Source organism: Heptranchias perlo, chromosome 1 (assembly GCF_035084215.1).
Source record: "Heptranchias perlo isolate sHepPer1 chromosome 1, sHepPer1.hap1, whole genome shotgun sequence".
Taxonomy (NCBI): Eukaryota; Metazoa; Chordata; class Chondrichthyes; order Hexanchiformes; family Hexanchidae; genus Heptranchias; species Heptranchias perlo.
In genome coordinates, this window is record NC_090325.1 from 160,344,870 (window position 1) to 160,359,747 (window position 14,878).

General features: G+C 41.8%; 1 protein-coding gene across 5 annotated transcripts in view; it reads right to left on the reverse strand.

Moving 5' to 3' along the window:
* The window catches only part of gtf2e2 (general transcription factor IIE, polypeptide 2, beta), a 210,427-nt gene that overhangs the window by 17,671 nt on the left and 177,878 nt on the right, over positions 1 to 14,878 (reverse strand). For all 5 annotated transcript variants that reach the window (XM_067992906.1, XM_067992898.1, XM_067992889.1 and 2 more), the window contains one exon: positions 4,967 to 5,082. In XM_067992906.1, the coding sequence (XP_067849007.1) occupies positions 4,967 to 5,082 (116 nt within the window). The remainder of the gene's footprint in view (positions 1 to 4,966; positions 5,083 to 14,878) is intronic.

The following is a 14,878-nucleotide window of genomic DNA, read 5'->3' on the forward strand; positions in this document are numbered from 1 at the left end:
TGAAGGGGAAAAAATTTACAAGCCTATGGGGATCGAGCAGGGGAATGGGCCTAATTGGATAGCTCTCTCAAAGAGCTGGCACAGGCATGATGGGCTGAATGGCCTCCTCCTGTGCTGTATCTACTATGATTTTCTCTACGTCTACCCTATCAGATCCTTTCATTATCTTAACGACCTCTATCAGGTCACCCTTCTCTTTTCTAAAGAAAAGAGCCCCAGCCTATTCAGCCTTTCATGATAAGTATACCCTCTCTGTTCTGGTATCATCCCTGTGAATCTTTTTTGCACCTTATCCAATGCCTTTATAATAATATATATCCTTTTTATAATATGGAGACCAGGACTGTGCACAGTACTCCAAGTGTGGTCTAACCAAGGTTCGATACAATTTTATCATAACTTCTCCACTTTTCAATTCCATTCCTCCAGAAATGAAGCCCGGTGCTTGGTTTACTTTTTTATGGCCTTATTAACCTGCATTGCTACTTTTAGTGATTTACGTGAGGTGACTTAAGGTGACTGGCAAAAGAACCATAGGCGACATGAGGAAAAACTTTTTTACACAGCGAGTAGTGGTGATCTGGAATGCACTGCCTGAAAGGGTGGTGGCAGCAGAACCAACCGTGGCCTACAAAAAGGAATTGGATAAATACTTGAAGCGAAAAAATTTGCAGGGCTACGGGGTAAGGGTGGAGGAATGGGACTTACTGGATTGCTCTTAAGATCCGGCACGGGGTAGATGGGCCGAATGGCCTCCTTCTGTGCTATAACCATTCTATGATTCTATGTGTATCTGTACCTCTGGGTCCTCTACCCCATTTAGACTATTGTCCAAGTAGTATGTGGCCTCTTTATTCTTCCTTTCAAATGCACCACCCTCACACTTATCTATACTGAAATTCATTTACCAATTACACACCCATTCTGCAAGTTTATTAATGTCTTTTTGTATTTTATCACATTGATCCTTTGTATTAACTACACCCTCAATTTGGTGTCGTTTGGTACTGATCCCTGTGGAACACCTTTTGCCAGTCTGCGAAGCTACCCTTAACCCCTACTGTGTTTTCTGTTTTGTAGCCAGCTTGCTATCCATTCTGCTACCTGTTCCCCCCGGCCAACTCCACATGCTCTGACCTGAGTCACGAGTATACTATGCGGTACCTTATTGAAGGACTTTTGAAAATCCAAATATATTCCATCTACTGCATTACCCTTGTCTACTCTTTGTTACTTCTTGTTACTGTTGAGAGGTGATCTTATTGATATATATAAGATTCTGAGGGGACTTGAAGGGGTAGATACTGAGAGGATGTTTCCCCTTGTGGGAGAGACTAGAATTAGGCGACAGTTTTAAAAATAAGGGGTCTCCCATTTAAGACAGAGATGAGGAGATTTTTTTTCTGAGGGTCGTGAGTCTGTGGAACTCCCTTCCCCAGAGAGCGGTGGAGGCAGGGTCATTGAATATTTTTAAGGCTGAGTTAGATAGATTCTTGATTAACAAGAATCAAAGGTAAATGGGGAAGTAGGGTTGAGGTCACAATCAGATCAGCCATGATCTTATCAAATGGCAGAGCAGACTCCAGGGGCTGAATGGCCTAATCCTGCTCTTAATTTATATGTTTGTATGTATGTTCTTCAAAGAATTCAATAAGGTTGGTCAAGCATGATCTTCCCTTTGGAAATCTGTGCTGACTACTATATTTTCGTGATGTGGAGATGCCGGTGATGGACTGGGGTTGACAATTGTAAACAATTTTACAACACCAAGTTATAGTCCAGCAATTTTATTTTAAATTCACAAGCTTTCGGAGGCTTCCTCCTTCGTCAGGTGAACGATGTGAAAATGAAATCCTCGAAATGAAATCGCTTTTATAATTCACAGAACAATGCTTGGTGAGTACAGACAGTTTTTTCAACTGCCCGTTGCCAAGGCAATCAGTGTGCAGACAGACAGGTGTTACCTGCCAGGTCTCACAGAATATACAAATCACCAAAAAAAAACAACAAACAAAAAAAAAGCAGAGATAGAGAGGTAGAAACATAGAAAAGACAGCAACTGACCCGTTATATTAAAAACAGATAACATTTGTTCGCTGGTGGGGTAACGTGTAGCGTGACATGAACCCAAGATCCCGGTTGAGGCCGTCCTCATGGGTGCGGAACTTGGCTATCAATTTCTGCTCGTCGATTTTGCATTGTCGTGTGTCTCGAAGGCCGCCTTGGAGTACGCTTACCCGAAGGTCGGTGGATGAATGTCCATGACTGCTGAAGTGTTCCCCGACTGGGAGGGAACCCTCCTGTTTGGCGATTGTTGCGCGGTGTCCGTTCATCCGTTGTCGCAGCGTCTGCATGGTCTCGCCAATGTACCATGCTCCAGATGCCCCAGAGCATGGTACATTGGCGAGACCATGCAGACGCTGCGACAACGGATGAACGGACACCGCGCAACAATCGCCAAACAGGAGGGTTCCCTCCCAGTCGGGGAACACTTCAGCAGTCATGGACATTCATCCACCGACCTTCGGGTAAGCGTACTCCAAGGCGGCCTTCGAGACACACGACAACGCAAAATCGTCGAGCAGAAATTGATAGCCAAGTTCCGCACCCATGAGGACGGCCTCAACCGGGATCTTGGGTTCATGTCACGCTACACGTTACCCCACCAGCGAACAAATGTTATCTGTTTTTAATATAACGGGTCAGTTGCTGTCTTTTCTATGTTTCTACCTCTCTATCTCTGTTTTTTTTTTGTTTGTTGTTTTTTTTTGGTGATTTGTATATTCTGTGAGACCTGGCAGGTGACACCTGTCTGTCTGCACACTGATTGCCTTGGCAACGGGCAGTTGAAAAAACTGTCTGTACTCACCAAGCATTGTTCTGTGAATTATAAATGCGATTTCATTTCGAGGATTTCATTTTCACATCGTTCACCTGACGAAGGAGGAAGCCTCCGAAAGCTTGTGAATTTAAAATAAAATTGCTGGACTATAACTTGGTGTTGTAAAATTGTTTACTATATTTTCAGTTTCTAGATGCTTATCTATTATGCCTTTGAGTAAAGATTTCATTATCTTTCCTACCACTAACATTATGCGAACTGGTCTATAGTTTCCTGGACTTGTTCTATCTCCCCTTTTAAACATAGGATTAACATTTGCTCTCCGCCAGTCCTCTGGTACTATTTCCTTTTCTAATGAATTTTTATATATATGCAATAGTGCCTCTGCTATGTCTTCTCTAACTTCTTTTACCCTCTCTAAGTTTGATTAGTTTATCAATTATCTCCTGCCGTTCTATCTTAAATGTTTTAAAAAAAATTTTTTGATCATTTCTAATGTCATGCCCACCTTGTTAGTCTCCCTGGTATGTACTAAAGCAAAGTAATTGTTCAATATTTCTGCCATTTCACTGTCATTACCTGTGAGTTTATCTTGTGCATCCCTTAGTGGCCCTATCCCGATCCTGATTTTTCTTGTTATCTGTGTGCCTATTTTACTATTTCTTTATATATTCCTTGATAATTTAATTTCGTAGTTCCTCTTTGCTTTCCTAATTGTTTTTTGACTTCTTTCCTAAGCTCTTCGTAACCCCTTTTGTCAACCTTTCCTTTATTGTTTATGTACTTAGTGTATGCTTATTTCTTTAGGTTCAAATTTTACCATTATCTCTTTATTCATCCATGGCATTTCCATCACACTATACGCTAATGCCAAACTGCAAAAACTGGATTGCTAAGTGCTGATATGTCTGTTTATTCAAGATGCAAAATTGTACAGGTGGATGCAAACAAATTGCAAAAGAAAAGCTGCTAAAGATTTTTGTTCAAGGAAGAAGTGAACAGAATCCAATTGAGCTTTACCCTCTAACATTAGTTTTAAAAATAATTCTATGCTGAAGAGTGAGTTAGGCTACAAGAGGGCAAAGTACTAGGGTCTGATGCACAGACCCTAAAATTATATTTCAGTGCTCTATGGAGTGTGGATATGTGCCAGTGGACTGGAGATTGGCCAATATAGTGGGTATTTTAAAAAGGGAGACATTGCTAATCTAGGTAGTCTAGGTAATTACAGAGCAGTTAGGGAAAATTTTAAGAGTCTTTAAGGATGAAATTTCCACGTATCGAGAGAGAGAAAACAGTTAGAAGTAGTCAGCATAGGGACGATCGTGCTCGACTAACCTCATAGAATTCTTTGAGGAGGTAACAGATATGGTAGATGGGGAAAATGCAGTGGATGTACTGTACATGGACTTTAGGAAAGCCTTTAACAAGGTACCACAAGGGAGATTACTAGAGACTATTAAGTGTTATGGAATTAAGGGGAAGCTAGCAAAGTGGATTAAAAATTGGTTAGAAGGGAGAAAACAGAGTAGGCCATAAGAGCAGTTTTTCCAGAGTGGATGAAAATGGGTAATGATGTCCCACAGAATACAGTTCTAGGACCACTCCTATTATAATGATTTGGATATAGGCCTAGAGGCAGTGGTGCAGAAATTTGTAGATACCAAAAAGGAGAAACTTCTTTACAGAGTTGTTAGGCTATGGAATTCACTTCCAGGGTTAATGGTTAAGGCAGGAAGTATGTCAATGTTCAAGATAGATTGGATAGGTGGATGAAGGAAAAGGGGACATGGGAACAGTGTGGGTAAACGTGATTGGGATTATTTGCTTGTTTGGAGGGTAAGCACAAGCAAGCAAAGAGCTGGTTGGGCTGAATGGGCTATTTCTGTGTTGTAACTTCTATGCATTTCAATGTTATGGATTGTATTACCAATGACCAGCTGGAAAAATAGATCACTGCATCTCTGCTCTTATGTTTTGCAACTGCGGATATGGGGGATCAGACTGCAGCACATATTATACTAAGTTACGTGGGGCTATTTGTGTTAGGCCAATTGACTGTTGGAAACTGTTAAACTTTTAAGTCACCCTATATTGAGATGGTTGAAATGGAAATGTACTTACCACCTTCTTTGGTCCTGTCTCCTGCATTGAAGAAATGCCCTGCCTTTTCAAATACTCCTCAATCTTCTCTTCATCCATAGAATCCACTGGAATACTTCTCCATAGCTTCTGAAATTCTACATCAGAATAAAGACTTAATTGTTATAATTAATGGTTATGAACCGAAGGTGGCAGGGCAAGTTGAGAAGGCTATTAAAGCATAAGGGATCCTGGGCTTTAATAATAGAGGCATACAGTACAAAGGAAGTTATGCTAAACCCTTACAAAACACTGGTTAGGCCTCAGCTGGAGCGCTGTGTTCAATTCTGGGCACCACATTTTAGGAAGGATGACAAGGCCTTAGAGAGGGTGCAGATGAGATTCACTAGAATGGTACCAGGGATGATGGACTTCAATTATGTGGAGAGACTGGGGAAGCTAGGGTTGCTCTTCTTAGAGCAGAGAAGGTTAAGGGGAGATTTGATAAAGGTGTTCAAAATCATGAGCTGTTTTGACAGAGTAAATAAGGAGAAACTGTTTCCAGTGGCAGAAGGGTCAGTAACCAGAGGACATAGATTTAAGGTGATTGGTAAAAGAACCAGAGGTGACTTGAGGAAACATTTTTTTACGCAGCGAGTTGTAATCTTTTGGAATGCACTGCCTGGAAGGGTGGTGGAAGCAGATTCAGTAGTAACTTTCAAAAGGAAACTGGATAAGTACTTCAAGGGAAAAAAAAATTACAGGGGAATGGGACGAATTGGATAGCTCTCTCAAAGAGCTGGAACAGGCACAATGGGCCAAATGGGCCTTATGTTGTACCTAATATGATATTATGAAACTGGATTTAATTCATACTTTTGCAGCTAAGCCAAGTGGCTGTAAAAAGGGTAGAATATTAATCACAGGAACAGATTTTTTTTTTTAAAACTCAGATTGCCTGGAATAATGGTGCACATTCTCAAAGGGAGGTTAACAATTCCTTACAATTTGTTAGACTTAATCTTGGCAAATTAACCAGGTATGTTGATGGGGATGAAGGTGAGGGTCATTGAGGATCCAACGATTTTATCAGATTTAAAATACTCTAGAAGAAAGATCAGTAACTTGGTGTGAAAAGAGCACACTGAGGAAAAAAAAGTTGGTGGAAAATTAACAATTATTAAGATTTTACGTACAATTTACAGCACAGAAATGGTCCATTAGGCCCAACAGGTCTATGTTTATGCTCCAGGAGTGCATCATCCCACCATACTTCATCTCACCCTATCAACATATCCTTGTATTCCTTTATTCCTCACATACTTATCTAGCTTCCCCTTAAATAGATCTATGCAATTTGCCTCAACTACTCCATGTGGTAGCAGGTTCCACATTCTAATCACTGTCTGAATAAAGAAGTTTCTCCTGAATTCCTCATTGGTGTGTATCTTATGTATGGCCCCTAGTTTTGGACTACCCACAAGTGGAAACGTCTTCTCTACATCTAACTTACTGAACCTGCTCGATCTAGTTTTGGGGAATGAAGTGGGTCAACTGGAGCAAGTGTCAGTGGGAGAGCATTTAGGGAACAGTGATCATAGTATAAGATTTAGATTAGTTATGGAAAAGGACTAGGAACAATCTAGAGCAAAAATACTACAGGAGGAGGGCCAATTTCAGTGGATTGAGAACGATTCTGGTCCGGGTAAATTGGAATCAAAGATTGGCAGGCAAAACTGTAATCCAGCAATGGGTGGCCTTTAAAGGGGAGATGGTTCAGGTAATAGTCTAGATACATCCCCACGAGGGGGAAAGGTAGGGCAACAAAAGCCGGAGCTCACTGGATGACAAGAGATAGAGAGTAAGATGAAGTGGAAAAAGAGGGCGTATGACAGATATCAGGTTGACAACACAATGAGAACCAGGCTGAATTAACAATTATAAAGATTGTACATACATAGTGCAGAAGAGAAATTAAAAAGGGGCAAAGAGAGAGCATAAGAATAGACTGGCAGCTAACATAAAAGGGAATCCAAAAGTCTTTTATAGGCATATAAATAGTAAACAGGTAGTAGGAGGAGGGGTGTGTCTGATTTAGGGACCAAAAAGGAGGGGGCATGGCTGAGGTACTAAATGAGTACTTTGCATCTGTCTTTACCAAGGAAGATGTGCCAAAGTCACAGTAAAAGAGGAGGTAGTTGAGATACTGGATGGGCTAAAAATTAATAGAGAAGGTACTAGAAAGGCTGGCTGTACTTAAAGTAGATAAGTCACCCGGTCAGGATGGGATGCATCCTAGGTTGCTGAAGGAAGTAAGGGTGAAAATTGCAGAAGTGCTGGCCATAATCTTCCAATCCTCGTTAAATACGTTGGTGGTGCCAGTGGACTGGAGAATTGCAAATGTTACACCCTTGTTCAAAAAAGGCTGTAAGGATAAACCTGGCAACTACAGGCCAGTTTTTTGACCTCAGTTGTGGGGAAGCTTTTAGAAACAATAATCTGGGACAAAATTTAAGTCAGTTGGACAAATGTGGATTAATAAAGGAAAGCCAGCACAGATTTGTTAAAGGCAAATAGTGTTAAACTAACTTGATTGAGTTTTTTGATGAGGTAACAGAGAGGGTTGTGCGGTTGATGGACTTTCAAAGGGCGTTTGATAAAGTGCCACGTAATAGGCTTTTCAGGAAAAATGAAGCCCATGGAATAAAAGGGGCATGGATATAAAACTGGTTAAGTGACAGGAAACAGTAGTGGTGAACGGTTGTTTTTTGGACTGGCGGAAGTTATACAGTGGTGTTCCCCAGGGGCTGATACTAGGACCACTGCTTTTTTTAATACATATTAATGACTTGGATTTGGGTGTACAGGGCACAAATTCAAAATTTGCAGATGACACAAAACTTGGAAGTGTAGTAAACAGTGAGGAGGATAGTAACAGACTTTAAGAGGACAGAGACAGGCTGGTGGAATGGGCGGACACATGGCAGATGCAATTTAGCGCAGAGAAGTGCGAAGTGATTCATTTTGGCAGGAAGAATGAGGAGAGGCAATATAAATTAAATGGTACAATTCTAAAGTGAGTGCAGGAAGACAGAGACTTGGGAGCATACGTGTACACATGGGAACATAGGAATAGGCCATTTAGCCCCTCGTGCCTGCTCCGCCACTTGATAAGATCATGGCTGATCTGTGATCTAACTCCATATACCCGACTTTGGACCATATCCCTTAATACCTTTGGTTGCCAAAAAGCTATCTATCTCACATTTAAATTTAGCAATTGAGCTAGTATCAATTGCCGTTTGCAGAAGAGAGTTCCAAACTTCTACCATCCTTTGTGTGTAGAAATGTTTTCTAATCTCTCTCCTGAAAGGTCTGGCTCTAATTTTTAGACTGTGCCCCCTACTCCTAAAATCCCCAACCAGCGGAAATAGTTTCTCTCTATCCACCCTATCTGTTCCCCTTAATATCTTATAAACTTCGATCAGATCACCCCTTAACCTTCTAAAATCTGGAGAATTACAACCCCAATTTGTGTAATCTCTCCTCGTAACTTAACCCTTGAAGTCCGGGTATCATTCTAGTAAACCTACGCAGCACTCCCTCCAAGGCCAATATGTCCTTCTGAAGGTGCGGTGCCCAGATTTGCTCACAGTACTCCAGGTGCAGTCTAACCAGGGTTTTGTATCGCTGCAGCATAACTTCTGCCCCCTTGTACTCCAGTCCTTTAGATATAAAGGCCAGCATTCCATTAGCCTTATTGATTATTTTCTGCACCTGTTCATGACACTTCAATGATCCATGTACCTGTACCCCTAGGTCCCTTTGGGCATCCACTGTTTTTAACTTTTTACCATTTAGAAAGTGCCCTGTTCTATCCTTTTTTGATCCAAAGTGGATGACCTCACACTTGTCCACACTGAATTCCATTTACCACAGTTTTGCCCATTCACCTAATCTATCAACATCCCTTTGTAATTTTGTTTTCATCTACACTGCTTACAATGCCACCAATCTGTGTCATTGGCAAACTTAGATGAGACTTTTTATGACTTCATCTAAGTCGTTAATAAATATTGTGCATAATTGAGGCCCCAAGACAGATCCCTGCGGGACTCCACTAGTCACATCCTGCCAATGTGAGTACCTACCCATTATCCTTTCGCTCAGCCAATTTCCTAACCAAGTCCATACTTTTCCCTCGATTCCATGGGCTAACAGTCTAACAGTCTCTTATGTGGGACCTTATCAAATGCCTTCTGGAAGTCCATATAAATAATATCCATTGACATTCCCCTGTCCACTACTTTAGTCACCTCTTCAAAAAATTCAATCAGGTTTGTCAGGCATGACCTACCTTTCACAAATCCATGCTGGCTCTCTCTGATTAACTGAAAGTTCTCGGTGTTCAGTCACCCTATCCTTAATTATAGACTCCAGTATTTTCCCCACAACAGATGTTAAGCTAACTGGTCTATAATTCCCTGGTTTCCCCCTCTCTCCTTTCTTAAAAAGCAGAGTAACATGTGCAATTTTCCACTCCAGAGGGACAGTTCCTGAATCTAGAGAACTTTGAAAGATTATAGTTAGGGCATCTGCAATGTGCTCACCTACTTCCTTTAAAACCCTGGGATGGAAACCATCTGGTCCTGGAGATTTGTCACTCTTTAGTGCTATTATTTTCTTCATTACTGTTGCTTTACTTATGTTAATTTTATTGCGTCTCTGTCCCCGATTCAATACTGATTTTCTTGGGATTTCCGGCATGCTATCCTCCTTTTTTTTTTCTGCTGTAAATACTGACGCAAAGTAATTGTTCAACATGTCCGCCATTTCCCCATTGTCAATGACAATATCCCCACTTTCAGTTTTTAAGGGGCCAACACTGCTCCTGACCACCCTCTTTTTCCGAATGTAACTATAAAAGTTCTTCGTATTGGTTTTGATATCCCTTGCAAGTTTCTTTTCATACACTCTTTTTGTAGCTCTTACTATCTGTTTTGTAACCCTTTAATCCTTGTATCTTCCCCATTCGCCAGGATCTGTGCCATTTTTTGCCTTTTTGTATGCCCTTTCCTTATGTCTTATACTGTCCCTTACCTCTTTAGTTGTCCACAGCTGTTTTTTTGGCAAGTAGAGTTCTTGCCCCTCAGGGGTATAAACCGATTCTGTATCACGTTAAATGTTTCTTTAAACATTTCCCACTGATCATCAGTCGTTTTACCCATTAACAGATTTGCCCAGTTTACTGTGAACAGTCTCTGTCTCATCCCTTTGAAGTCGGCCTTACCCAAGTCTAGAATCTTAGCAGCTGATTCACGTTTTTCCCTTTCAAACACTACATTGAACTCGATCATGTTATGATCGCTATTGGATAGATGTTCGCATACAGTTAAGCCGTTAACTAAATCTGGTTTATTACTTATTAAATCTAGTATGGCTTGCCCCCTTGTTGCCTCTAGGACATACAGCTGTAGAAAACTATCCCGGACACACTCAAGAAATTCACTACCTTTCTGACAGTTGCTAGTCTGCTTTTCCCAATCTATGTGAAGGTTAAAGTCCCCCATTAAGACCACTATGCCTTTGTTACATGCTTGTCTAATCTCTGCATTTATACAGTCTAGCACTTCAGAGCTGCTGCCAGGGGTCCTGTACACAACTCCCACTAAAGTCTTAGATCCTTTCCTATTCCTCAATTCAACCCATAAGGTCTCTGTTGGCTGCTTACCTCTCGTTACATCCCCCTTTATCATTGAAGTGATTTCATCTCTAATCATTAAGGCTACTCCTCCCCCTCTTCCATTTTCCCTATCTCTCCTGTAGACCTTATAACCTGGTACATTTAGTTCCCAATCCTGACTATCCTGCAGCCATGTCTCAGTAATAGCTATCATGTCATACCCTCCAATTTGAATTTGAACCTGCAGTTCATTTAATTTATTCCTTATACTACGTGCATTTGTATATAGAACTCTTAGTTGGGCCACACACCCTAGCCTGACCTTCAGCTTTGATGCTGGGTTAATCGCTTTACGCCTTCTAGTTTTCACTTTATCTGTAGTGTCTAAAGTACACTTTCTTTCTGCTGCTCTACGCTTTTCCCTTTCACTTGTTCTTGAACAACTGTGTGTACTATTTGTATTGTAAATTTCCCGAGTCTTCCCCTCTGTTGCTGCTCTCAACTTTACTCCCTTCTGACTCCTCGCTCAGGTTCCCATCCCCCTGCCACTCTAGTTTAAACCTTCCCCAATAGCACTAGCAATCGTTGAAGGTGGCAGGACAGGTTGAGAAAGTGGTTAAAAAAGCATGTGGGATCCTGGGCTTTATAAATAGAGGCATAAAAGCAAGGAAATTATGTTGAACCTTTATAAAACACTGGGTCGGCCACAACTGGAGTATTGTGTCCAATTCTGGACACCGCACTTTAGGAAGGATGAACTTTAGAGTGGGTGCAGAAAAGATTTCATAGAATGGTTCCAGGGATGAGGGACTTCAGTTATATGGATAGACTGGAGAAGCTGGGGTTGTTTTCCTTAGAGCAGAGAAGAGATTTGATAGTGTTCAAAATCACGAAGGGTTTAGATAAAGTAAATAAAGAGAAACTACTCCTATTGTTGGAAGGGTCAAGAACCAGAGGACGCAGATTTAAGGTGATTGGCAAAAGAACCAAAGGTGATAAGAAAAACTATTTTACGCAGCGAGTAGTTACGATCTGAAATATGCTTCCTGAAAGGGTGATGGAAGCAGATACTTGAAGGGAAAAAGCTTCCAGGGCTAAAGGGGAAAGAGCCGGGGAATGGGACTAACTGGAATGCTCTTACAAAGAGCTGGCACAGGCTTGATGGGCTGCATGGCCTCCTTCTGTGCTGTAACCATTCTATGATCCTAACCGTTCCATAATTTTAAAGACCTCAATCAGGTCACCTCTGTCTTGTGTTTTCTAGAGAAGAGACCCAGCCTGTTCGTTCTTTCCTGATATTTACAACTTTTCAGTTCTGGTATCATCCTTGTAAATCTTTTTTGCACCTTCTCCAGTGCCTCGATATCCTTTTTATAATATTCCTCTAGAAATAAACCCCAGTGCTTTGTTTGCATTTTTATGGCTTTGTTAATCTACGTTGCTACTTGTAATTTGTGAATCTGTACCCTTAGATCCCTTTTCTCCTCTACTCCATTTAGACTTTTATTTTCCAAGGAGTAGGTGGCCTCCTTATTCCTCCTACCAAAATTCATTTGCCATTTACATGCTCATTCTGCAAGTTTGTTGACGTCATCTTGTATTTTGTCGCAGTCTTCCTCAGTGTTGGTGAGAGTTGGGTGAATCTGCTAAACAGAGTGGCTTGCTGAACAGAGTGTCAACGGGAATTTGGTGAGTGGGAATTCGATGCAGAGAGGGAAGGAGATGCTAAGTAATTCAAACTAAGGGGCAACAGTAAATAAGTAAATATATAAATAATCAGTAATTAATTAGATCTAAGGGGATAAAATCAAAATTAACTAAGTAAAGGGTACCAACATTAAAGGGAACTGAACTGCATTAAATAAAAATCTGGTATACATAAATAAATGATAAAGGGGATACTAAACTAAAAAGATGTATAATACAACAAATAATGTAAGTAAATAGACTTTTATGCAAAATGATGAGACAGCTGAGACCCATTTCCTGCAATTCCTGTGCCATGTGGGAACTTCAGGAAGCTTCACATGTCCTGGATAACCACGTGTACAGGAAGTGCCTCCAGCTACTCGAGCTCAAGGTCACTATTTCTGAGTTTGAGGAGCAGCCGAGGCCACAGCAGGGCATACGGGAGGTTGACAATTTCCTGGAGCGCATATTCCAGGAGGTGGCCACCCTGCAGCTACAGAGAGTTCAGGAGGATAGTAAGTAGGTGGCCATCTAGCAGGTTAGGAAGAGGCAGACAGTGCAGGAATCCTCCGGGGGTGTGGCATTCTCAAACCAGTTTTCTGTACTGAATGACTGAGGGTGACGACATCTTGGGGGATTGAATTCTAGAGCACACGAAAGTGTCGAAATGCAGTGGTCAAAGGGGATTCAATAGTCAGGAAAATAGACAGGCGTTTCTGCAAACACCGACGTGAGTCTCGCATGGTGTGTTGCCTCCTTGGTGCTCGGATAAAGGACATCACTGAACGGGTGCAGAACATTTTGCTGGGGGGGGGGCAGGCAGGGAGGGGAACAGCCAGAAGTCGTGGTCCATGTTGGAACGAATGACATAGATAGGAAAATAGTTGAGGTCCTACAGGCAGAGTTTCAGGAGCTAGGGAGGAAGTTAAAGGGCAGGGCCTCAAAGGTAGTAATCTCTGGACAACTACCAGTGCCACATGCTAGTGAATATAGGAGCAGTAAGGTAAGACAGGTTAGTATGTGGCGAAGAATTGGTGCAGGAGGGAGATCTTCAAATTCGTATGGTTACAGCACAGAAGGAGGCCATTCGGCCCATTGAGCCCATGCTGGCTCTTTGTAAGAGCAATCTAGTTAGTCCCATTCCCCCGCTCTTTCCCCTAGCCCTGAAAATATTTTCCCTTCAAGCATTTATCCAATTCCTTTTTGAAAGCCACAACTGAATCTGCTTCCAACACTCTTTCAGGCAGTGCATTCCAGATCATAACTACTCTGTGTAAAAAAGATTTTCCTCATGTCGCCTTTGGTTCTTTTGTCAATCACCTTAAATCTGTGTCCTCTGGTTTTCGACCCTTCGGCCAATAGGAACAGTTTCTCTTTATTTACTTTATCTAAATCCTTCATGATTTTGAACATTTCTATCAAATCTCCTCTCAACCTTCTCTGCTCGAAAGGAGAACAACCCCAGCTTCTCCAGTCTAGCCACATAACTGAAGTCCCTCATCCCTGGAACCATTCCAGTAAATCTTTTCTGCATCCTCTCTAAGGCCTTCATATCCTTCCTAAAGTGCGGTGCCCAGAACAGGGCACAATACTCCAGTTGTGGCCGAACCAGTGTTTTATAAAGGTTCAGCATATCGACCTTGCTTTTGTTCTGAATGCCTCTATTTATAAAGCCCAGGATCCCATATGCTTTTTTAAACCACTTTCCCAACCTGCCCTGCCACCTTCAACGATTTGTGCACATGTACCGTCAGATCTCTCTGTTCCTGTACCCCTCTTAGAGTTGTACCCTCTAGTTTATATTGCCTCTCCTCGTTCATCCTAGCGAAATGTATCACTTCGCAATTTTCTGTGTTAAATTTCATCTGCCAATGTGTCTGCCCATGCCACCAGTCTATATCCTCCTTGAAGTCTATCACTATCCTCCTTACTGTTTACTTCCCTTTCAAGTTTTGTGTCATCTGCAAATTTGGAAATTGTGGCCTGTACACCCAAGTCCAAGTTATTAATACATATCAAGAAAAGCAGTGGTCCCAGCACCGACCCTTGGGGAACACCACTGTACACCTCCTCCAGTCCGAAAAACAACTGTTCACCACTACTGTTTCCTGCCCCTTAGCCAATTCTGTATCCATGTTACTACTGCCCCCTTTATTCCACGGACCGCAATCTTGATTATAAGCCTACCATGCGGCACTTTATCAAACGCCTTTTCAAAGTCCATATACACCACATCAGCTGCATCTACCCTCTGTTACCTCATCAAAAAACTCTATCAGGTTAGTTAAACACGATTTGCCTTTAACAAATCCGTGCTGGCTTTCCCGAATCAATCTACACTGTTAATTCTGTCCAGGATTATCGTTTCTAAAAGTTTCCTCACCACTGAGGTTAAACTGGCCTATAGTTGCTGGTTATATACTTACACCCTTGTTCAAAAAAGGTTGTAACATTTGCAATTCTCCAGTCCTTTAGCACCACCCCCGTACCTATGGATGTTTGGAAGATTATGGCCAGTGCCTCCGCAATTTCCACCCTTACTTCCCTCAGCAACCTAGGATGCATCCCATCTGGACCGGGTG